Source organism: Uranotaenia lowii, chromosome 1 (genome assembly GCF_029784155.1).
Source record: "Uranotaenia lowii strain MFRU-FL chromosome 1, ASM2978415v1, whole genome shotgun sequence".
Classification (NCBI taxonomy): domain Eukaryota; kingdom Metazoa; phylum Arthropoda; class Insecta; order Diptera; family Culicidae; genus Uranotaenia; species Uranotaenia lowii.
Window position 1 is genome coordinate 81,609,510 of NC_073691.1, and position 24,607 is coordinate 81,634,116.

Here is a 24,607-nt window from a genome sequence, read left to right on the forward strand (position 1 = left end):
CAAATTAAATTTCTTTTTCAAGTTCAATTAGTATGAAATTCAGGAAAAATATTCAGTTAGGCTTCCGCTTTTCCAAATCCGGTTTGCCGGGCCTTACGCTTAACCCCTGCCATCAGATTTTGTACAGCCACCTTGTCCACCTTCTCCGCCGCAGAAAGCCAGTTTGCCTTGAACTGCTGCTCGTCCTTAGCAGTTTTTTTAGTCTTCTTTAGGTTCCACTTGACAATAACCCAGTATTTCTCAATTGGGCGGAGCTCTGGCGTGTTTGCCAAGAAATATCTCGTTTGGCACGCTATCTGTACCTGTGGCTTGAAAAGTGACATTTTCGTTGCAACCAGCGTTTGCTGCCTATTCTGAAGAAAAATGACTTGTGTGTGTGTTTTTTTGAACGGAATGGGCATCCTGCTATTATGGAAAAAATATCATGGAGTTGTATGTCGCTAATAACATTCAGGTTGTGCCCAAGGATAAGAACCCTCCCAAAAAACCAGAACTGCGCCCAATCGAAGAATATTGGGCGATAGTTAATCAGAACCTTAAGAAGACCCAAAAAACTGTTAGCAGTAAGAAGCAGTTCAAAGTAAACTGGCGTTCAGCGGCGAAGAAAATGAATAAATTTAGCCAATTTGGACTAGCTCGACCGTAATTTTTACTTAGTATTTTTCCCGGCTTTTATACATATTGAACTTGAAAAATAAAGATACTTTAATTTTTAAAAACAAATAATTGAGTTACACGCCATTATTTGACAACTTGTATATTGCCTCATAAGACACGATGGAAATTTCGCTCAGAAACATTCAGGAGCATAGGCTTTCCTCTACCCTCAAATATTAGACTGTGTCGATTTGAGATTATTTTTTTGAATTTCTCAAACCCTGGGGATTTGAAAGTTTCGTTTTGTTTAAAAACACATCCATGGTTTTTTGCAGAATTTCTAAGTAACGTTTACTTAAATAAATTTGAACTTTTAGGTTTGTATGGGAAAATTGAATAATCAACATCATTTTTGTTTCTTCTGTAACTGAGCCTGCTCATGGGTTTTGCGTCGTTTTATAAATTCTCTATAGGAAATTTTCCGCTGAGCAACATTGTCGAAGACCGTAACTTCGTATCTTATTAGACAAAAACGTTATTGGGTGTTGAATGAATGCATGTCTTTTGACACTGAAAAACAATAAATTCAATTGACATCACTGCTGCGTGCCTAGCGAGGTATTGTATGACAACTGCAATACTTCGCGAGGCACTAGCAGTGATGTCAATTGAATTTATTGCTTTTTAATGCCAAAAGACATACCCATGTTAACAAAGCTAATAACTTTTTTCCCTAACTAAGTTACGGTCTTTGCCAAAGTTGTTCAGCGCAAAAAATCCTGTAGAGAATTTATAAATTGGCACAGAACCCGTTAGCAGGTTAGGTTCCACAGAAGAAACAAAAATATTGTTGATTTTTCAGTAAAAAATATACAATTTTCCCATACAAACATAAAAGTTCAAATTTTATCATGTAAACGATACTAAAAATTCTGTAAAAAATAATGGATGAGTTTTGAACCAATACGAATCTTTGTAGACCACAGGGTTTGAGAAATTCAAAATGGCCCAAGTACACTTGTTTGTTTAATCTTCACACACTCTTTGGATTTTCTAAATACTTTCGCTGAATACCATCAAAGAGTGGAGGCACTGAGAAGCATCTATTTTGATACCGCTGCCTATATTGCCGTTCTACGCAAGAGTGTCTCACATGTGACTTTTTCAAGGTTGTGGTCCTAGTGTCGACTACGATCAAACTGAGACGGCGAAACCTAAATTTAAGCAAAAAACTGAAAAAATGGTTTTAACTTTATTTGCGTTTTTCTCGACTGCATGTTTTTGCACATAGGACAATCTTGCTAGGAACGGCAGTTTAGCAGACAGGCAAAGACAAAGCAACTGTGCCCACCCGAAGTGAAATGCCAAAAATTTCGTCAAACATCAAGTACCTATTTTGATGGGATCCAATCAAAAGTAATAATTATTACATACGCTACGCGACCGTCACACGGTTGACCGGCAGAAGCTAAAATACATGCGGGACGATCTATCGTTTCTTGACAATAACAAAAAAAAACAACAAAAAAGTGAAAACAATGAAAGTAAAACAAAAACACAAAAGCGGATCGAGATTCCCCAGAAATAGATAAACGGGGCGGTGTGGTGACAAAATTTGATGCAGACAAATAAACAAAGATAGATCGTCCTCGTCGTCGAGATTCAGAAGGCGGTGGTTTGACTGACCCGAAAGGCGTTAATCTCGCAATCCTCATCGGGCAGGGCAACGTACGATAACATATACAAACATTTTGAGGGATTGTTCATTGGCTCTCCTATCGGAACGATGTTCTATTGCTTTCAGTTTGTTCTGATAAATTCAGGCCATTCTCGTTAGCAAAACATCGTTTTTAACATTGATTTTCTGTGTTCTGGGATCTCGTTAGCTGATTTAGGTGAACATTATAAAACATTTTATTCAAAATCTTTCTTCTAACAAAATGTCAAAAATTCCAAATTTGCAAGAATGTGGAAGATAAATTTGAAAATTTATAATGGGACAAAGATGTCAAAGATGAGATGGAAGTGCTCCACAACATATTATGGATCCAGCACTATTATTTTTGTTACTTGCGTGGCGCGTAGCAAAGGAAAAGGTTGTTTCCGAATTTGTAACACTCCTTTATTCGTTCAAAGTTCGGTGCGTTTTAAAAACCTACGATAGAAACATAACTTTGATGAGAAGGACTAAAATACGATGTTTCTTTATCTCACGTTTAGTAACTTCTCCTATTCGCTTCCTGCTGTCTTGATTCTTATTTGCTGCCTTCCGCTAGCCACCTTTAACATTAGTTATGCTAAATTAAATTTTTCTTTAAACATTTCTCAATGAAATTCTCACCTCCACTCAACAGGTTGTACCTAATTAGGTGTCTTCTGAACCAGCGCGTATCCGTAATTGCCCTTTGCTCAAGCGACCTCACTTAATTTCCGCACTATTGCATACAGTTCGCACTTTTAGCCTAAGTAGATTCTTCTGCTCAACTTCGCACCTAACGCGAATTTATTGTTTTGTTATTGTTTATTTTCGTCCTATGACTCTCCCGCCGAATAAACCGCTTTCTTTTCTCTCACTCTTTTCCCTGTTCAAAAAACTGTCATCAACTTGAGTGCGTTCAGTGCTGCCCGTTTAGTAGCCCCGTTCAGTAACAAGCACTAATGGATAGGTAGAGAAATTTCACAAAGCCATTGAAAGAGCGACGAATTCCACCTGATAACGGTCCAACGACCTTCTCTGGCTTCGATTCAACGGCCTTCCCTGGGAGGTCTTAATGGCACTTCCGCGTCTTCTTCCGTGGTCCCGGTCCGACGACTTCTTTCAGTGACTCCGACTAGGCTACCTTCCAATGACTCTTGCCAGACAAACTTCCGTGCATGGTTTTATCTTGACGACCTCCCAAATGTTCCTATCCAACGACCTTCCAAGGCACTGGTCTAACGACCTTCATTACTCCGGCTCTACGACATTCCAATGGCTCCGGCCTAACGACTTCCATAGACATCAAAGCTTCTCCATAGCTTCTGCTCGACAACCTCAATGGCACCGGTCCAATTACCTTTCGATGTCTCCGGCTCGACGACCTTGTAGGGCTTAAGAGATCGTCAAACCGGCAGCCCTTTTGGAAATTCTTCGAGCCGAGAATTTAGCTGGAAGGTCGATGGCCCAGAGAAGGTCATTGGACCGGTGCCATCGAGCTAAATGAACATCGTCGGATCAGATCCATGGGGAGGTCGTCAGATCGGTTGAAGTAATGGGAGGTCGCTAGATCCACTTTATGGTCCTTTAGTCGGGGGGAGGTCGTCGAACTGAACCCATGGAAAAGCGATGTATATTGGGCCATTAAGAGTCATTGTAAAATCGTTGGTTAGGGAAGATCTTGTGCTTTTTCCAAGATTCATGTGGAAAGGAAAAAGAAAGATAGGGAATAACACATTGCATCATATTTCAAAGAAAAGTTTGGATTTGGTGAGGAAAGAGAGAAAGTTTTTTCTCTTCGTTGAGACAATTGGAGAGTATTTGTCGTAAACTTGGGGATAAGTCACAGTATTGTCTTAGAGGAAGGTATTGGAGGCAGGAGGTGAGGATGTGTTTGACGGTTATTGGGAAATGACAGGATGGACATAGCGGGGGTTCATCTTTGATGAGTATGTGAGCGTGTGTAAGTCGGGTGTGCCCGATACGGAGCCCGGTGAGGGCTCTTCTTTAAGGTTGGCTGGGTCTATCGGTCCATTTTTCGGTGGTGTTCTTTACTTCGCGCAATTTGGCGTGTAAGCAGTTGGACTATTTTGTATTCCATGCATCTCTCATCGTCTTATGGATGAGTCGAGTAGCAACTTACTTACTTAATGATCCCGCGCCGATTCTCCGGTGCATAGGGCCGTGGTAAAAGACCTGCACTGTTGACGATCCGGAGCCAGCGTCTTCACTTGGTCCCAGTCAAGATTCTCGTCGACAGTTCGGATTTCAGCGGCTAGGCTTCGCCGCCACGAGTTTCTGGGTCTGCCTCCAATATTATTCGTAGCGTTGTGATGTGGCATGATCGTCCGGATCGGAATCCAGCTTGTTGCCGTCGGAGTGTAGCGTCGATTTTCTCCTGGATCATGTTCAGGATCACTTTGCAGAGTACTTTGAGGGTTGTACAGATCAACGTTATGCCTCGCCAGTTACCGCACTCTGTCAGGTCTCCTTTCTTCGGGACCTTTACGAGGATACCCTGCATCCAGTCGGCCGGGAATGTTGCAGTATCCCAGATGTCAGCGAAAAGACGGTGCAACATTTGTGCTGACAGGGCAGGGTCGGCTTTCAGCATTTCAGCAGGGATGCAATCGATCCCAGGTGCTTTGTTGGATTTCATGTTTCAGTCGAGTAGCAACAGATTGCGGAATTTCCATCGAGGGAGATGGAACCCCTGCACCCACAGATGCTAGACGATCTCATTACCCTCAATGCCGGCGTGACCCGGCACCCAGCAAATTGTGATGTTTTTCCGGGGAGCTGCCTCAGAGATGGTGTGGACTCATGGATGTATAACATTACCGGCAGCCAACGCCGTCAGAACGGTGGCCGAGTCGGAGTAAATGACGGCCCCTGGGTTTGACATTTGTATTGCGTCTAGTATGGCGTAGGCTTCGACGCTGTAAACAGAGCAGGATTTAGGAAGACAAGCTGCGATCAGAGATACTGTTATGGTGTATACCAAATCCGACATTACCATTATTGGTCTTAGAGCCGTCGGTGTAAATGTGGGACAGTTCTTGATATTTTTCTTCCACCAGTTGGCGGGAGAAGGGCAAGACAATCGCCTGGGGGGCAGCCAACTTTTATTTTATGTTTCAGGGACAGATCAATGTTAGGTGTAGGGTCGTTCCAAAATTTGATTTTCAGCCCTTCTCTTGAGCAAATGGGTGGGAGGCTAATTCCCGTCAGTTCCACCAGTTGTGAGTTGGTTATTAAGACCAACGGGGAGTCTGGGGACTTTGATAGGAGAGAGAACGAATAGCTTTGGAGGAAAGGTGTTTAGCGACAAGAAATTTGAAAGAAAGTTGCCCACTTTTGACCATTAGAGAGTCGATAGTACACTGAAGTTTTTTTTTACGCGGTATTTCGTCCCGCGTAAAAAAAAAACGCGTAAAAAAACCGCGTTAATTCGAAAATCCGCGTAAAAAAACCGCGTTAATTCGAAAATCCGCGTAAAAAAAACCGCGTTAATTCGAAAATCCGCGTAAAAAAAAAACCTCGTTAATTCGAAAATCCGCGTAAAAAACCCCAAAATTCTAAAATCCACGTAAAAAATCCATTTAAATTAAAAAATGCGCGCAAAAAAGCACGTTACTAAAAAAACGCGTAGGAACCATGATTATTTAAAAATTTGCGTACAATGATAGTTTATTTTTAAGATAAAAAACAAAATCAATTAGATTAATAGAATAGTAGAATATAGTGAGGCTTAGTTGACAGTGTGGAATTCAGATCGTCTCATGTCTCATGTCTCAGGTCTCATGTTCCATGTCTCAGGTCTCATGTCTCAGGTCTCATGTCTCAAGTCTCATGTCTCATGTCTCATGTCTCATGTCTCAGGTCTCATGTCTCATGTTTCAGGTCTCACGTCTCATGTCTCAGGTCTCATATCTCAGGTCTCATGTCTAATGTCTCATGTCTCATGTCTCATGTCTCATATCTCATGTCTCAGGTCTAATGTCTCAGGTCTCATGTCTCATGTCTCAAGTCTCATGTCTCATGTTTCAGGTCTCATGTCTCATGTCTCAGGTCTCATGTCTCAGGTCTCATGTCTCATGTCTCATGTCTCATGTCTCATGTCTCAGGTCTCATGTCTCATGTTTCAGGTCTCATGTCTCATGTCTCAGGTCTCATATCTCAGGTCTCATGTCTCAGGTCTAATGTCTCATGTCTCATGTCTCACGTTCTTAGTCTCAGAGCTAAGATTTTCCTAACTACAAAAAGATTCTAAGTGTTTTCCTTTGAAAAAGTCTTAGAATATTTTCTCTCAAAACCGCGTTAATTCGAAAATCCGCGTAAAAAAACCGCGTTAATTCGAAAATCCGCGTAAAAAAAACCGCGTTAATTCGAAAATCCGCGTAAAAAAAGCCGCGTAAAAAAACCGTGTAAAAAAAAACCGCGTAAAAAAACCTCAGTGTACTGGTACAAAAAGTGGCACGAATTACCCGGATACACTCGTTATAAAGGAGTTCCAGCCTTTTGATGACTTCATCCATTGTCATGCTGGTAAACCCGAGGCCGTAGAGGATAGTGGGAATAAGCCAGCCGTGGAGAAATCGAAAGAGGGAGTCTCGATGGGCAAAACTGGCCTTGTTGGTGAGAATGCGGAGAATATTGAGTTTGTTGATGGCGTTTTTCCTTGTTTGATTCATGTGACATTTAAAGTTTAGACGATCGTCAACCCATGCTCCTAAGATCCGGGTGGAATGCACCAATGGGATGGTTTGGTTAAGCATTGTTAATGGAGGATTTTTTTTAGTTTTTTTCTATTTGGGCCAAAGTGAAGGACGGATGAATTGGAGGGAGAAAACTGAAACCCGACGGTCGGGGCCCATTCGACAACAGAGTTTACAGCCGATTGCAGTCTTCTACGAACTATTCTGGCAAAGGGAGAGCTGGAGATTAGGAGTATGTCATCAGCGTACACTAATGTTTCGATGTTATTAGGGGTAGCGTGAAAGAGCGAGTTTATCACGATTAGAAAAAAAAGTGGGAGCTATGACAGAGCCTTGAGGCACTCCTCCGAGAATTAGTTTGATGGTTGAGCGAGCTCCGTTTAAGAGCACTTTTATGGATCGGTTAGTGAGAAATTCTTTAATATACTAGAGTATCCTACCGCCCAGGTCCCATTTAACCAGTTGGTAAATTATTGCCGATCTGTCGAAAGCTTTCGGAAGGTCAAGCGAGAGACATTCGACGTGTTGGTGTTGATTCAAGTTGGTTGATAGGATAGATTCTAGTTGTTCAAAGTATTCGTCAGTAGACCTCCCGGTCCGAAAAGCAAACTTTCCGGAGTCTAGAAGTTTTTCGTTTTTCCAGGATGGCTTGCAGACGTCGGTTTACCATCCTTTCTAGGATTTTCCTGGGGCAATCAAGAAGGGTGATTGGACGATAGTTATCGATCAGGTGTAGATTTTACTTCGGTTTGGTTATAGGTATTACTACTCCAGTCTTCCAGCTGTCGGGGAGTCTACCTTCCGACCAAATCTGATCTAGGATGTTGAGGAATCATTTTTTACCAAGAAGAGTTAGGTTTTTTTTCTTCATTAGTATTTATTGTACATCAACAGATCACATATTGATCCTAATGAAAAAAAAAAAACAAAACTTGAAGCATTAAGGATTTTTCATAGGAATGCGTCAAAATCGTCAAAATCAAAATGTTCGGAGTAGCGGTTGAATGTCTTGATTACACCAATAAGTGCTGTGATAGCCCCATAATTATTCAAACGAAGAGGGACGTAGAGCTGGAAATCACGATTTCTCAAACCACGTGGTCTTATGTTGAGTTGGAGACCTTCCAATAGTGCGGGAAAATCAGTTCTGGATTAAAGCAAATCAGCTACGACAGAGGCTCGTGCGGCGGTCCTGCGGGCTTGCAGCGTGCCGATGTCGATTAAGCGATAGCGGCTCTCGTAGCTGGGGAGTCGGAACGGGTCTTGCCAGCTCAGGTGTCGAAGGGCGAATCTCATAAAGTGCCGTTGGATAGCCTCAATATGCTCGGAGCCGTTTTGTTAATAAGGGCACCAGATAGCAGAGGCGTATTCAAGGACCGAATGAACAAAACTGCAATAGAGACTCTTCAAACAGTAAATATCTTCGAAGTCTTTCGTCATGCGGAACAGTAGATCTAGGCTTCTAGAAGCTTTATCGACGATGTAATTGGTGTGAATCTTGAAATACATCCGTTTGTCAAGAATGAAACGTGCTCAACTCGAGAAATAGCCTCGTTGCCGAGAAAATACACTGGATTTGATGGAAGCCGCTTACGGGAAAAAGAAATTGCTGCGATCAATACTGATGTTATGAAATCGCTTGGTACATCTTTGTACCTGAAAATGATCACATTTTCATATGTGATGAAAGAAATTAGAGAAACATGAACTATCAAAGAACGAAAGAACATAAGCCGTAAATATCATGAAAATTTCGAAAAAGATACAACGGCTCACCGACAGGCTCCTGTCGGTGAGCCGTTGTATCTTTTTCGAAATTTTCATGATATTTACGGCTTATGTTCTTTCGTTCTTTGATAGTTCATGTTTCTCTAATTTCTTTCATCACATATGAAAATGAAATTGCTGCGCATTTACTACGTTTCAAAGGCAGACAATTGACATCGCATCAGGAAGCGAAGAGGTTGAACTGGTCCTGCAGGAACTTGGCATCGTCAGGGCCGCAGATAGGATAAAACAACTTCAAGTCGTCTGCGTAAGCCAATTTTGGTCTATCGAGGAGCAACAGCACGTGGTTGAAATTAATACAGAATTGTATTGGTCCTAAATGGCTCCCTTGTGGCACTCCAGAGGAGGCGAAAAACTGGTTAGAGAAGGATTCTGCTGTTCGTACAATAAGTTTTTTTTAATAAAGGGTATCCTATTTCGTCTAGGCCGGCGGATAGGCCCTTCCCAGCAAACATGAAATCGCATTAAAAATGATAACTCAAGTCATTAAAAACGTTACTGCGAATCGCAATTTCAACTAACTCCAGTAAATTGTCGTAAAAATTGTTACTCGAAGTCGTATTAAATGGTTTAAATCGGATATGATAAAAAGTCCGCCATGTTTGCAGATTTTGAAGACGATTTCGTTCCTTTTTTTTCTCCCACGTGGGTCAAAAGAGTAATGTTGCCGTGTGACAAGGCGGTGAGCACACTGGCCGAATCGCTGAAGATGACAGGTTTTGGATCGTATGTTTCAGCTGCTTTTAGTATTGCGAACGCCTCGGAACTGAAGACAGAACATTGCGATGGGATAGGTAGGCTCAGATTGTTGTTACCATTGTATACGCCGCCCCCGACGCGGCCGTTGTTGGTTTTGGAACAATCTGTGTATGCGTGAGGGAGATGGCAAATTTATGTTCCACAAGCTGTCTAAAGTGGGATTGGATTCCAGAAACTGATACGAGGTTCTGGTCTGAAGCAGATCGGTGGGATCTCGTTGCCCGTCAGGTTGGAGAGAGTTTCCTTGTTCTTGTCGTTGATTGCGGAATTTAAGCTAGCTTGGTTGAGTCGCTGTTGGACTGATGTTGTTTGATTTTGGCGGTGACGATATTCTTTAACAGCTAATATGAACAGATACATAAATATACGTTCATTCTATTATCACCCTCTAAATCCTATTCTCGCAATAAGTGCTACATTACAATGAGATTCCTTTTTTGCTGAAAAATTAATACTATAGGAAGTAAAAAACTAATCCTCATGAATATTTATTTAGAAAAATACGTACTTATGTAGAAAAGAGGAGTGCTTACTACGCTCCGGGTGTTCATTATGCTCTTATCTCCCCATTACTTAAATATTTTAAAACGCCTTTGACCACTATGATTGTTCTCTACGTCGACTAACTGTATAAACCACCAGGAAATTATATTTTCAATACAACATTAAACATTTCGAATTCCGGAATTGATCCAACCATGTGTTTCTTCTCCACAGATCGTCCACCACCGGAGGACTGCTACCGGTTGGATCCCAACAAATCTATCCGGGAGAATGCCCAGGAAATCTACACGGTCCTAAGCCAAAAGGCGACAAACGAAAACAAGCGCCTCAGTCTGTTGAACGGGCTGGTCAAGCTGATCGAACGATGGAAGAAGGAAAACGCGCTCGGTAGCTGTTCGCTACTAGTTGGAAGTCCGCAGCGAAAGTTAATCCAACAACGGGACTGTTCCCTGCGTTTCTCCGTGGAAGAGTGGGTGTATTGTATAAGCGCCTGTCTAGTGCATCAGTTCACACAGATTCGGGCCGGTGCTTTGAGAGCCATCCGGCATTTGCTCATGTCTCCGGGAGATGTGAGAGCACTGAACGAGCTACAGGTGGGCCATCTTATCAGTCGAAGTTTGGATGTTCTCTTGAAGAACGAGGAAGAACGTGTTCAGGCGTTGAAACTTATCAGAAAGCAGTTGGTGATTGCTCCCGAACTTGTCTGTCCTGCTGTTGTCAGATGCTTAGTATCCCTGGGGGAAAGTGGAGCTGAAGATCGGACCGTCCGGGCTGATCGTGAGGATCGTATGTTGAGAGCTTGCTTGGCTACTCTTTGCGAGTTTGGAGTTTTGAACCCAAAGCTGCTGATTGTGTGCGGCGGAGTCAGCGTCATCACTAGAAATGTATTAGAATGTCATAGTCCTCGAATTGCAGAAAGTTTGTGCGGTGTACTGTTGCACATATTGGAGTGGCCGAAAACTCGTCAAATAGCTGGTGTACGGTTAGACTGCCTAGGTGCTCCTTACTGTGATTTTACTTACAGACTTGGAATAATGGACAAAAACAAAGATGCTCGTGATCTTCGGTTTACTTGTAGTCGATTGGCATTGTTAGCCGTACTTCGCAGCTGGACTGGTACGATTGAGTTCTGTAACCCGTCGAAGCCCTCTGGCCTGAAAGCTATTATCGATATTTTATATTTGAATCAGCTGGAAATCCGCAAAGCGGTGTTAGATTTACTATACGAATTGCTTGGCTTGCCACAGCCCGTCTGGACTGACGAGTATTCGGTAGCACTTTCGGTTGTAGATCCAGCAGAATACCAGGACTCGTGGCGTCTCAGTGAAGGCTTCGTTGCAGCCGAAGGAATTGCAGTACTACCCTCGCTAGCTAGTCGTGTGCCAAATATTTCAGACATACACCTCGCGTTACTTTTGTATTGTTTTATTGAAAACGGACTGCTTAATGCATTGGTCGAAGTAATTATATCTAGTGATACCTTTATCTCGGTACGGGCAACGATTTTGCTTGGTAAGATACTTCATCAGATGCACTTGCTGCTTCCGGCGGAAATTTGCAATGCGACACCATCGGCAACGCTACCTACCCTAATCGCCAAAGCAACCGAAGGAAACCATCAGGCAAAAGCAGCCATTGCCGCCCTCCAACAGTTTCACCAAATGCTCCAGAACCGGCCGGCCTCCTGCTCGCTTTATCTGGACAGTATTATACAACGCGGAGAGCTCATAAATACTCGCATGTTCAAACGAGAACTTTTTTCACAAGAAGCAGTTCCACTGCCGGCAACCAAATACGGAACTTTGGATAGTGTTGGAGGGCTTAGCGCCAAGCGAACCAGACATGATTCGGTTGGCTCGACCGGAAGCTCCAGTGGTGGAGGTGGTGTAAGCGGACGGTTGAGTTACCTTTTTACCGGAAGTCTTCCAAATGGCACTTCATTTGACGATAGTATTTTAAGCAGTTCTTCCAAATCTGGCGGAAGTAAGCAATCTAGGCTGAATCGTGCTCGCTTTCTAAATTTTTTCGACAATCTCAAGGAGAACGAGCGTTTGATAAAGGATTCAAACGTACTCGCCAATAAAGATGCCAGCATGTGGGACTGGGATATCGTGATCACAATTTTCCGTTCAAATAGCCTCGCCAACAAATTGGATGATCAGAATACGCGATTTGTGAAACGACTCATTGATTACTTCAAACCAAGCAATAACCGTTTTTCACATCAAGATTTAACAGGCAACAATCGTCAGCTTCCTCCTTACGTAACCGCTGGCTTGGAACTGCTGGATTGGATGCAGCAATGCCAAGAGGTTTGTAATGAGGCTCACATTCAATGTAAGCTATCATTCTAAGGTTTCTTTTTTCTTTCCAGTTGGAATACATTCGGATTCTCACCGACTTGTTCACCGATATCAGCCATCAGCTGATGGCTATCCATGCAAAAAAGTCTGCACACGAATGTTTGTTCAGTCCGCAGCACATGACTAGCACGATGTGTCAGCAATACTTCTTGTTCATTGGCCGGATGTGTCGAACGGAAAAGGGCATGAGCGTGCTAACCAATACGGATGTTTTCAAAGAGTAAGTTTAAGTTCACTAATTGGTATACGATTCATAAAAATTAATTTTATTCCTCTAGATTGACAACTATTGTAACGAAAACCAACCACATCTGTTATGTTAAGCTGATTGTATCCGGCTTGGATTACACCTTGGGCGGTCAACCACGTACGATTCTGAAGCGTGCTCTACTCAAACATCCCTCCGCTAAAGCTCGTCTGTATGCTACGCAGTTTCTGAGGGTTTTGCTCCGAGCTCGGATACCAAATTTTGAAGTTTGGGGCATACCTTTGCTGCTTGATTTGGTTGATGAGAATCAGGCGCGATGTGTTCAGTTGGCTGCATTGGAAATTCTAGAAGAGGCGTGCTACGAACGAGTCTACCTAGAAGAGTTGGTAAACGTTTGGCCCAATTTGGCTCGTGTTGGTGATTACGGAAAACTAGTTATGATGAAGTTCTACTCGATACCTCGTGGCTTGAATCATCCGAAGGCCAAGATTCGCGAAGAAATTGATTTGTGGGTTGATAGCTACAATCATAGGTATGTGACCCACCATGCGATAACCTATAATTTTTTGACCTTGTGATCTTTTTTTAAATTTTCAGATATGTGCTCATGATTGAAGCGGATATCCACGCTCACTTAACTCAGCATACTAAAACCGAAGATGGAACGTATAGTCGACGTGCTTGTGCTCAACAAACAGGCATACCTACACCAAATATGCTTCCCCATCTTTACGGCCAGTTGGTACAAACCCAACAAGGTATGTCCAACATACAAACTCATGGAGGCATTAAGGAGCTGATTGAAGTGATTCTGCGGAGCAAAATGGATGACGAACATGATGTGCTCAACCTCAAAGCTGCACTTTGGGCTTTAGGCCATTTTAGTACCAGCAAAGACGGGGCATTTTATCTAAGTCAATCGCCTGCAAGAGTGTACGAGAAATTAGTGGAATTGGCCAAATTTGCAGAAGTCTATTCGGTGCGGTCAACCGCATTGAATTGCCTGTGTCTTGTAGCAACCACCAGCTTCGGAGCGGACATTCTTCAAAAGTACAATTGGATAGCGGTACGGCACGACAGAAACACCCTGTGGCCCGTTTATGAGCCTGAGATGTGGCTTCCAAAGCCCTTCAATACCCCAAGTCGGCATAATTACGATTTTGCTCCGTATAATTATACCTCTCTCGCGGCCGATAATTCCTGGTAATATTTGTTAACAAAAAAAAATGACGTTATTTAATGTTCCTTTCTTGTTCGATAGCTTACTGGAATCCGGTGGCCTCGGAGATGATCAGCAGCTGCTACTTTCCCGGCTTGAAAGTACATCCGTTGGAGAGGACCAAAGTGATTGTGCCAACGGTTCCAATAAAGCATCACGTTCTAGGACGTTGCCAGAAAGCGTTTTGGCAGCTAGCAGGGCTCCGGGAGGTTTTCATAAACACAAAAGATCCCTCTCCGAATCGAAAACGGCTGATGGGATAAGTTCTTTGGTGCACTCCTCTTCAAACACAGGCAATTGTAACCAGCCAAATCCAGCATCATCCAGTGCCTACCAGAGTACTTCAAGAACACGTTACAATTCCGGAACGGATTCAAATACTTCCGGAGTCAGCAGCTACGAATCGATTTTCGGCAGCCGCTTCCATGCGGACTTTATGCCACAAAATCAGCTCTCGCCGATTCCTAGCAGTTCTAATTTGATAGATCTGAAAAAGAGTTCAACCGCAAACGAGGAACGCCATCGTAGGATGTCGCTGACGGGCTTACCGTTGAAGGAAACCAACGTCATGTCAGTGCAGGATGCCTACGGCTACCAAACGATGCGAATACTTCGCCGACGCTGTCGACCGATGCTATCGGAATCGGCGGCCGAAGAGTTGGCTGAAATTATAGATGATGCAATGTCAAGCGTAAAATCGTATTCCTCAACATCGACCATTTCCTTCCAGTTTCGGCTGCGTACGTCTAAGTCGGAACAACAACGTAAACTAAAAGTGCGGAGCTTGGATCGTACCAGCAGCTTCAACGCCGTTATGGGGTAAATGTTTAAATGGGCAGTTTTTCGACTGTACAGTAAGTAATAACTAATTGTCATTTTCTGTATTTCAGGTATGATGATTTTCGACAAAGTCTGCGAATAAAGCATCGGAAAGCTGAAGCTGAAGCTGATTTCAGGGGGCCATGTTATGCAGGTAAGTTATTTGAATGAACAGGTCTAAAGCAATTTGAAAATTTTGTGAAATTAATATTATATAGCTATGTAAACAACTAAGTCTTAGCTTTCTATTGTAAGGCAATAGACTCAAAATATTTTTGTTTCCTTCTGTTGCAGGAATCTGTCTGCCGCGCAATATACTGGACTTGTTTCCCAGGGAGGAATCCAGTGGAACGTATGTGTCCAACTTTACCATCAATGAACTGGAAGCTAGCAGTGACGAAGGGTTGAAAGGGGTAATTCCTATTGTAGACCGAGAATCGGCCGATTCAATCAAACTGCTACGATTCAACTCCTTAGACGGTAACAACCATAGTCATGCCAGAGAGGAATGTCTCCAATGCTGTCGGCAGCGTAGGAATAAATCCACATTTTCTTCCGGAGGCAATAGTAGCGGAACCAGTCGTAGCGATTGTTTCAATTCATCGGAAAGTTCTTTCAGTAGTGACGAAAACGATCGGATCAAAAGTAGTATCTTGAGGCACGTGCAACGGATGGCTAATCCGGTGTGGTGCAAACAAAGCCGAACGCAGTTGTTGGACCTGAAACAGAAACATGCGAGTGCCTTTCAAGATATCTGTCTTTACTCAGACGTTTGTCAGCAGCTTGGCCGGAATACCTATCGGTTAGGATCCCGAAGATTTCTGCAGGAACTGTTTCTTGATTTAGATTTTGAAAGTTTTTATCAAGAACCATCGGAAATATCAAACTCTAAAAGTGCACAATTTTTCGAATCGCCCAGTAGGTACGGATTGGCAAAAGTTGAAGTTGAAGGCGATAAGGTAACAACAGTGAACTCAACAAAAATATCGACCAAAAAGAAATCTCTAGGTGAAAGCAATAGTGACCGGGGGAAGCCAAAAACTGTTAAAGAAAATAAAAAGCAATCTAGTTCAGTTGATGAGAACCGCAATAATCGGACGCCTTTATCCAGTGGGAATAATGCAAATAATAACGTTGTTAGTGGTGATAGTAATAGTAATATCGGTCTAGCGGTCAGCTCCTTGAAGAGTTCATCGACTCTTGACTACAATCCTGTGATCAGCAGCAGTGCTGTGCTGGGTGCAAAGCAGCATCAAATACGATCGCCCCCGTTGGCCAGTTTGTATGAAACGAGTGTCGAGAACATTGCCGAGATGAGTTCCACCCCAAAGAATCGGAGCCCTCAGATAACCAGTCTGCGAGTGCAGACAACCTTGGGACAGATGGACAAGGTACGTTGTTCAATATTTAATGTTTTGAATGTTTAACCCAATTTCTCACTTTTCTAGCAAGAGAAAATACTTAATCGTCATTCGACTGGGACCGACGTGCCGGACGGTGTTTCCTCCACAATTCGCGCCCGTGATCCCAACGATGACGATGATCCATCTTCAGTATCATCCGCTTCGGGAACGACCAGCTCGACAACAACCGCGCAAAATCAAAACACCAAATATAAAGCACGACCTCGTTTCAACACTCTGGAGTTGGACCTCAGTTGTACCAAAAATAAGTTTCCCATTCGTCGGAAAGGCGGCGATTCACCCGTCACTCCGACTACGACACCAACCGGAGGAGTGATTACCACATTTGGAGTTACCATTTTCGCCGCGGTATCTTCGACCAGTAGCAGCGCGGTAACGAGCCCAACAAGTCCCGACAAACCGCTATTCTGTGAGCAGCGTTTGCAGCAGTTGGAAATTCAACTGAAGGGTTCCAAATCAGAAGCAGCTCTTATGACCAAAAAGTGATTCATTTGTATATTTGTGTTCCTGAGTGTGTCTGCGAAAATGGGTAGATATTTAGGGTATTATTTATGATTACTGGCTGATTTTGTGGCAGAATTATGAATGATTGTAATTTTCTTTTTTTATGACAATCATCTATTGTTTTATACCTTTTCGACTTTTGTCGGACTTATCACGTTTATTTATAAATCATATTTATTGTCTTCTCAAACATACAGTCTTGGAAATATTGCTTGAAAGTTCAGTACCGTTTTATTGCGCAAAGTATCGAAATCTAAGTACAGTTCCTCTAATTAAACCACCACAATAAATTTTAAATCTTAATTTTATCTTTTACTCATCTTAACTTTAACAAAAACTCGAGTTAAAAAAGGTACGCAATGGCCGAAGAAAAAAAGGAATAAACTGTATTTTGTAATCGAATTCGATAAATTCAAACCGGAAATGCGCAAAGCAACTGAAATTAGAAGTTCGAATGGGTTTGTAAGATTCTTAAAAGAAAAAAAAACTTTTCGATAAATTCGTTAATAGTGAAAACAAAATGATGATAGCATGTTCATGGCATGAAAACTAAATTCTTGTCAATCTTAGACCGTTATCTGTGAGATTTTCACTCGGGTAAATACGTTGATTGTATCTTGAATGAGGCTGTCCCAAACCAAAATTTGAGAGGCCCTCAAATCAATTTGCTTTCACCGGATTATCCTTTGCTCTTGGACGTCTCAAGTTCCTATCATTGTTTTCAATTTTGTGAAACTTATTCATCAGAAATATACATCTTTCAAGATAGAAGGTATAAATGAGAAACAAGATTTTTTCTGTGCGTGAAAAATGTGTGTGGTTGTTATATAACTTTCTGTAGTCGGTTTCTGTAAATAAAACGGTTAGATATGTTAAGGTGTAGATATCGTCTAAAGAATTTGAAAAGTTTAAACTACCTATACTTAGCTATTTGTTTGAATGAATAGGATTACGCAATACTTAGCTATAGAATTATATCGCAGCGAGAGTCTACTACCTTGTATTACAATCGGAGCCAATCCGAGAGTGAGAACTGAATGATAATCACACATTGTAATCGATGTTGTGCTGTTCGGTGGTTACAGTAATCTTCCTGTTTTTCTGTTTCATGCAAAAGTTCTGCTCAGCCCGTTTTTAATTTCAATGAATCAACTTACAAATTAGAAATGGTATCTTTAGCTTGTTTGTAAATTGTATTATAACGAATTTATTTTTCAAGGTGGAATACCGAATCCAAAAATACATAGAACAACATTTAGATATCAATTTGCATTGAAAAATAAAGAGCTAATAAAGCAGAATTTGCCATAGTTTTATTTTTGATGACAGTAGTGTGAAATTTAGAAACCAGCACATACCTCACAGGATGAAAATTGAAATGTTTCTCAACATCGCAAGGTAGGTGATTGATCCAAAATATAAAAAATGGTACCTAATCTTCAGGATTTTTTACGTCGTCCATTGCTTTGATTTACTTAATAATGTATTTCCATTTACATCATAATCTTGAAAACTTTATTGCCAAAATAATAGGAAAGATGTTTCTAGGGCTGTATTTGATTTTTCTAAAGTTAGTTGAAGAATAACCTAGTTTTTGAATTATACGCAAAATATAAACAGTATATTTTTTTCTTAACTATTTTTATATTTGTTCAAATATATTGATAAAAAAGAAAACAAATTTTTAACATGTTATTAGGATAAAGAATTTCAGATTACATAAATACATTTTTTGAATCACTCTAATCAACTGTGGTAAAAGCAACGCGTGAACTGGAGTTCATCGCATGAACTAAAATTTCCCCATTTTCTCTCGCAGTCCACGGGTAGCCAGTGTTCATCATGCATGGTAGATGTTTGAATAACGTTCCTGCTTTTAGTTTGTTTTCTCACTTGTGACAAAATTCAAGAAATTTTGAATTCTAGTTGATAAATCAGGTTTGAATAACGCATTGGATCGAATCAATCGAAGAATTTGTATATCTTTTTCTTAAAAATAACGGATCAACATCTCAGCATGTACCCTAGAATCGTTTGAGAACATTGAAAACGAACAGGAATGTGGAAAAACTCCTGCAATGTTTGAGCTCCTAGTACTTTCAGTGTTTGCCGCTACGAACTCGGTCAAGGCAACGGCGAAGGTCTACCGAAAACTGGGTACATTTTATACGGAAATCTGTGGTGCACCGGAATAATAAACTCCGGTATAAACCGTATAAACCGGTAAATAACACCGCTGAGAAACTATGAAAAATTTGCATACAAACTTTGAATTAAGTAGCAGGCGTTCAGCATATGGAGGAGGCAAGCCAAACGGGACTCTCTTACTCGAATTGAATTTAACGGTCAGGTTTTAATGAATGAATGAATGTTCTCTCCCGCTCGAGAAAGAGCGTTGGCTCTCCGATGAATTTTTTACACTGAATAAATTCTTCAGATCATTATGCCACAGTTGCGCGAACTTGGCCCCGCACAATATTGTGAATTTAAATAAAAATTTTAGAAATGTCGCTGGTGGACTGGCAACAAAACATAGACTTCCGACAATCTAGTACTTCACTTTTCTTTGTCGGAAGTCTTTCGTCCGGACCTGGGGGAGGAAGACTGAAATTTGCTGCATCGTTTTCTCCATCGTTTTTTTACTGTTCGGCAAAAAGCCAGCAATTGTTGAAAAGATTTGTAATCGTTCAAATTTTAACTTTAGATGATCAGTTTCTTGTAGTGAGTCATGTAACTCAGTTTTTAGGTGCTAAATTTATATACACTCAGGCAAATTCTTATTATAATGTTCATAAGATGCGTCTTATGAACCACTTTTTAGAGTGCAAAATTGGTTTTCATAAGAGTCTTATGAAATTCTATCAAGTTTCATAGGAACATCTTATGAAAAATAGAAGATACGGCATTGTGAAAATAAAATGAACACATTCATTAATTCCTTCAGTTTTTTTCATCGAAACTCTTGTTAAATTATATGTCTTCCTAAGTGCATAGTTGAATGTGATTGTGGTATTTTAAATGGTAAGTTTTAGTTCAAGTTTCAATTTTTGCTAACGTTGAATATATTTGCGAACTCAAAATACATTTTTGGTTTACTTTTCAGCATACTGACCGGCAAAAAGCGCAAGGCCAAGGTGCAAAGAACCGGATGCGGCAAAAAACTTTATTGGAACTGGGTGTCGATTTACTGCTGATGGTGAGCATAGTGCATTCATGATGTTATTTCAAACGAATTTGACGAAAAATAAATAGTAAACAACAAATAACTTGAATTTTTATCATTATACGTGACATTTCATGTTTCCATAAGATCCTCTTATGAAAAGCAAAATCCGCTCATTGAAGTTAGTGTTCATTTCAGAATTCATTCGCGTCATAAGAGAATCTTATGAATTTCAATGATTTTTCTTATGGCGCCACTTCATAAGAGAATCTTATGGCATGTATAATAGTATTTTTCTGAGTGTAGATTTAGCTATATTTTTAGAACAACCATTCAAGCCAATTTTTATTTATCAGCTTCAAAACTTTGACGAAATTTGAGCGACATTATACGCCTGTATTGGAGGTTTATGGCCATAGATCGAACTACCAAGAGAAGACTACTGGTACAGTTAACAGGTTTATTGAGACTAACTTTTACTTGAACTGATCGTTTCTTAAATAGCTAAATTTACAGGTAACTATGGTAATTTCAGTTGTTTATTATTTTCCCGATTGCTCAGTTTTCCACCGTTATCTCCAACACTCCTCCTCGATGGAAGTACTGAGGCTGCTTCTCGGAATTGCTTCAGTTTTGTTGCTTGTAGGGGCATCGTTAACATATCTGCGATCATCTCTCCAGTTGGGCAGTAGGTTGTGTTGATGGTTCCATTTTGCTGCATTTCTCGGACGAAATGATGTTTGGTTTCGATATGCTTGGAGCGACGACCAATACCAGGGGCTATCAGTTGTTTGATGCAGGATTGATTGTCCTCCTTCACGTTCAGCGGTAAGTCCACCTTGACAGCAAAATCACCCAGCAAGCGCAATAGCCAGGCAATTTCTTGGCAACATTCAGCCAAAGCGACGTATTCTGCTTCCGTACTGCTCAAAGTCACACAAGATTGTTTCTTCGAGCACCAAAAAATGGTTCCACCACCCAATTGGACCAGGAATCCAGATGTTGATTTTCGATCCTTGGAATCACCTGCCCAATCAGCGTCGACGTACACAATCAGCGGTTGAGTTGTTGTTCTCAATAACAACTCGTGATCGATGGTGAAGTGCAAATATCGCAGGATCCGTTTCGCTTCAACCCAATCGGCTTGTGTAGGACAGCTCACTTTCCGCCCAAGAATAGATACACAAACGGCTATGTCTGGGCGGGTGTTGACGGCCACGTAGAGTAAACCACCAATCAGACTGGCGTAGTCACGGTTGTTCGGCAGTTTACTACTCTCCTCCTTGGTTTGCAGATGGCCGGGATCCAACGGTATCTTCGACTGCTTGGCGTTGTCCAAGTTGAACCTCTTCAGCAACTTGGAAATGTATCGATTCTGATTCAGCGCAATACCATCCTCGTGTCTACAAATTTCAATGCCCAAGAAATGTCGTAGATCTCCTAGTGACGTGACAACAAACGATTTATTTAATTCACTCAAAATTTCAGCATACTCCTCCTCGGACGGACAGGCCACAACGATGTCATCCACATAAATCGCCAGATACGTGCCACCACGGAAATAGAGGCAGCTGTCGTTGGTTGATTGTTGAAAATGCATCTTCTTCAAGGCTGCATCGAAGGTTTGGTTCCACACTCTGGCCGATTGTTTCAAACCATACAGACTTCGTCGTAAGCGGCAAACCGTTCCATCTCGATTATTTGGCAGACCAGCAGGGATTCTCATGTAGATAGTTTCGCTCAATTCGCCATTCAAATATGCCGTCTTCACATCGGCATGCTTGAGGATCATTTTTCGCTGAAAGGCAATGCAATGGTAAGAAGGATTCGTAATGTTACCTGTTTTACCACCGGAGCGAAAACTTCGTCGTAATCCGTGCCAAATTTCTGTGTAAAGCCTTGGGCAACGAGTCGGGCTTTATATCGTACCACATTTCCGGCCTCGTCTTCTTTCCGCTTGAAAATCCACTTCGAGCCGATAACGTTGACACCAGCTGGCTGATCGACTATATCCCAAGTTTGATGCTGCTGCAATGACTGTAGCTCGTCGTTGATTGCTGCCAACCACAACTCCTTTTCTGGACCACATACTGCTTCGTTGTACGTTCTTGGTTCCGGGATTTGCTTGGAAACCAAATTCGTATACTCGCTGTACCTCACTGGCCTCACTCCTTTCGTGGATCTTTCGGACCTCCGGACTTGGATTGGGGATTGCAGCTCCTCACTGCTGATATAATCGAGGCTGCTATCCAAAGGCTCCTCCTCAATCAATGTAGACTCTGGATCCAACTCAGTTTCGGTCTGCAAAGATTCTGGATTTTCGGTTTCTTTTTCTTGATTCGGTGTCAGTGGAGAGAAATATTCCACTATCTGTGACGGTTGAGCCAACTTTATTCCGGAACCACTGTTCAGGAAACGAGCATCACGACTGACAACGAATTTATCAGTCACAGGATCGATGAACCGATAGGCTTTGTGTTGATCGGAGTAGCCTACCAATATCATTTTCGTTGCTTTCGGTTCCAGTTTGCTTCGGGTTTGATCTGGAACATGGACGAACGCAGGACTTCCAAATAACTGCAAGTGTTCCAGCCTGGGAACCTTCCCAAACCAGACTTCGTACGGCGTTTTCGAAATGGACCTTGTCGGCAGACGGTTTTGTAAATAATTCGCTGTATTTACCGCCTCCGGCCAGTAGCGATATCCCAGCTTCGAATCCAGCAGCAAACAACGAGCCATTTCCACTAGGCTCCGATTTTTTCTCTCTGCTGTCCCATTCTGTTGCGGCGTGTAGGATGTGGTGTACTGCGGGGTAATGCCTTCTTCTTTGTAGAATCGTTGAAGTTCTGATGACTTGTATTCACCTCCCTGGTCAGACCGGATCACCACCGGTTTTCTCCCAAAACGATTTTCAACAGAACGAACGTAGTGCTTAATAACATTTATTGCTTCAGATTTTCTTTGTAGGAAATACACTGCACTATATCTTGAGAAGTCGTCAATCATGGTCATGAAGTATCTCAAACCACCAGAAGAAACCGTGTTCATGGGACCACAGATGTCGGAATGGACCAGATCCAGCACACGATTTGATGATGTTCCAGATTCCTTAGGGAAAGGGAGCCGTGCCATTTTCCCCTCCAAACAGCATTCACAGGGTTGATTGGTTGCACAGGGACAGTCAGTAATTTCGATACCATCCGCCAGACTTTCCCTGACCAATCGTCGAATTGCTTCCGGATCACGATGGCCAAGTTTTCTGTGCCACTCGAACATGCACCCTTCAGTATGTGCATTGGCTGCTACTTCCACTCGGGTTTCTTCGAAGTAATAAAACCCTTTCGACTTGAACGCAGTTGCCACCAGTTCATTGTTACGCCAAATCAAACACTCACTTCCGGAAAACTCCACTTCGGCACCTTTTTCAGTCAGCTTGCTTACGGACACCAGATTCGATTCTAGACCCGGTACGTACAGGACACCGGATAGGGTAATAATGTTCTTTCCTCCCTCAGCATCGCACAGTACCAATTTACCGGTTCCCTTGGCCTTCACTTCGGACATGTTTCCATCAGCTACTCTCACACTCATGCCAGATTCCGGAACCAATTCGTCGAAAAAATCCAAATTTCCGCACATGTGACTTGTTACACCCGAATCAACGATCCAGGATTTGGTAGCACATTTCGTCGAATAAATCACAAACGCAAACTCTTTCTCACGCGCAAAATTTTCTTCAGTTGCGACACGTGCACGTGGTTTGAATTCACGTTTGAACGGTTTCCTTGGCAACTTTTTCGCTTCTTCTTCCTTTTTCACTGCTGGACAATCACGCCTCCTATGTCCTGGTTGGCGACACTGGTAGCATAGCAACGGCTTCGATGTTTGGACACGTAACAAGGACTCACTTCGGTTGCTATGGTTTCCTTCACTCCGTTTGATTGCTTCGTCCAACAATCGAATTTTGACCATTTCGATTGTCAATTCGTTTTCCGGCTTGTTTTCCAAAGCCAGACCCAGATTGTCGTACGACTCCGGCATACTCCGCAGGACCATCAGCATCGAAATTTTGGCAGGGATTTCACACCCGGCTTTGGCGATTCTCTCGAACAAATCTTCCATTTGGTTGAGATGGGCTTCCAGATCTCCACCTTCCTGGTACTGCATGTTGATAACCTTCCGCAACATGGCCAGAACCGACGTAACACTCGAGGTTCGGAACTGTCTCTCCAGGGCGTCCCAGGTTTCGCTCGATGTGTTGCACCTCTGGATAATCCTTCGCTGGCTCGGCCCGACCAACAAAGCAATTGTAGCACGTGCTTTTTGGTCGCCTTGATTCCACGCCTCGGTAACCGGATCCGGGACTCGATTCCTAACAAACTTCCACAGGTCTTCTCGCACAAGGAGCATCTCCACGTTGAAACTCCAGCTTTCATAGTTGGTACTGTTGAGTTTCTCGATTGAGTACTTGCTTCCATCCATTTCTAGCAAAATCAATTGCGACGAGTTTTTCACCAACACTTCAGAAACGGTTCTTTGTACTTTCTTCACACCTGGGCCCATAACCTATTGGAGGTTTATGGCCAACGAACTACCAAGAGAAGACTACTGGTACAGTTAACAGGTTTATTGAGACTAACTTTTACTTGAACTGATCGTTTCTTAAATAGCTAAATTTACAGGTAACTATGGTAATTTCAGTTGTTTATTATTTTCCCGATTGCTCAGTTTTCCACCGTTATCTCCAACAGCCTGATCATGCAGGAATTTGCCAGAGCAAAACAAAACCTAATTAAATAATTGTTTTATGCAAAACAAGTGCACGCAGTGAAAAGTAGTACCATT

The 24,607-nt window shown here is 42.1% G+C and overlaps 1 protein-coding gene across 2 annotated transcripts in view; it reads left to right on the forward strand.

Moving 5' to 3' along the window:
* Positions 1–17,891, forward strand: part of LOC129749430 (rapamycin-insensitive companion of mTOR) — a 41,147-nt gene extending 23,256 nt beyond the window's left edge. For both annotated transcript variants that reach the window (XM_055744408.1, XM_055744414.1), the window contains exons 2-9: positions 10,276–12,374; positions 12,437–12,645; positions 12,704–13,165; positions 13,231–13,836; positions 13,895–14,671; positions 14,743–14,825; positions 14,966–16,062; positions 16,120–17,891. In XM_055744408.1, the coding sequence (XP_055600383.1) occupies positions 10,276–12,374; positions 12,437–12,645; positions 12,704–13,165; positions 13,231–13,836; positions 13,895–14,671; positions 14,743–14,825; positions 14,966–16,062; positions 16,120–16,581 (5,795 nt within the window). In that variant the 3' untranslated portion in view covers positions 16,582–17,891. The remainder of the gene's footprint in view (positions 1–10,275; positions 12,375–12,436; positions 12,646–12,703; positions 13,166–13,230; positions 13,837–13,894; positions 14,672–14,742; positions 14,826–14,965; positions 16,063–16,119) is intronic.
* The last annotated feature ends 6,716 nt before the right edge of the window (positions 17,892–24,607 follow it).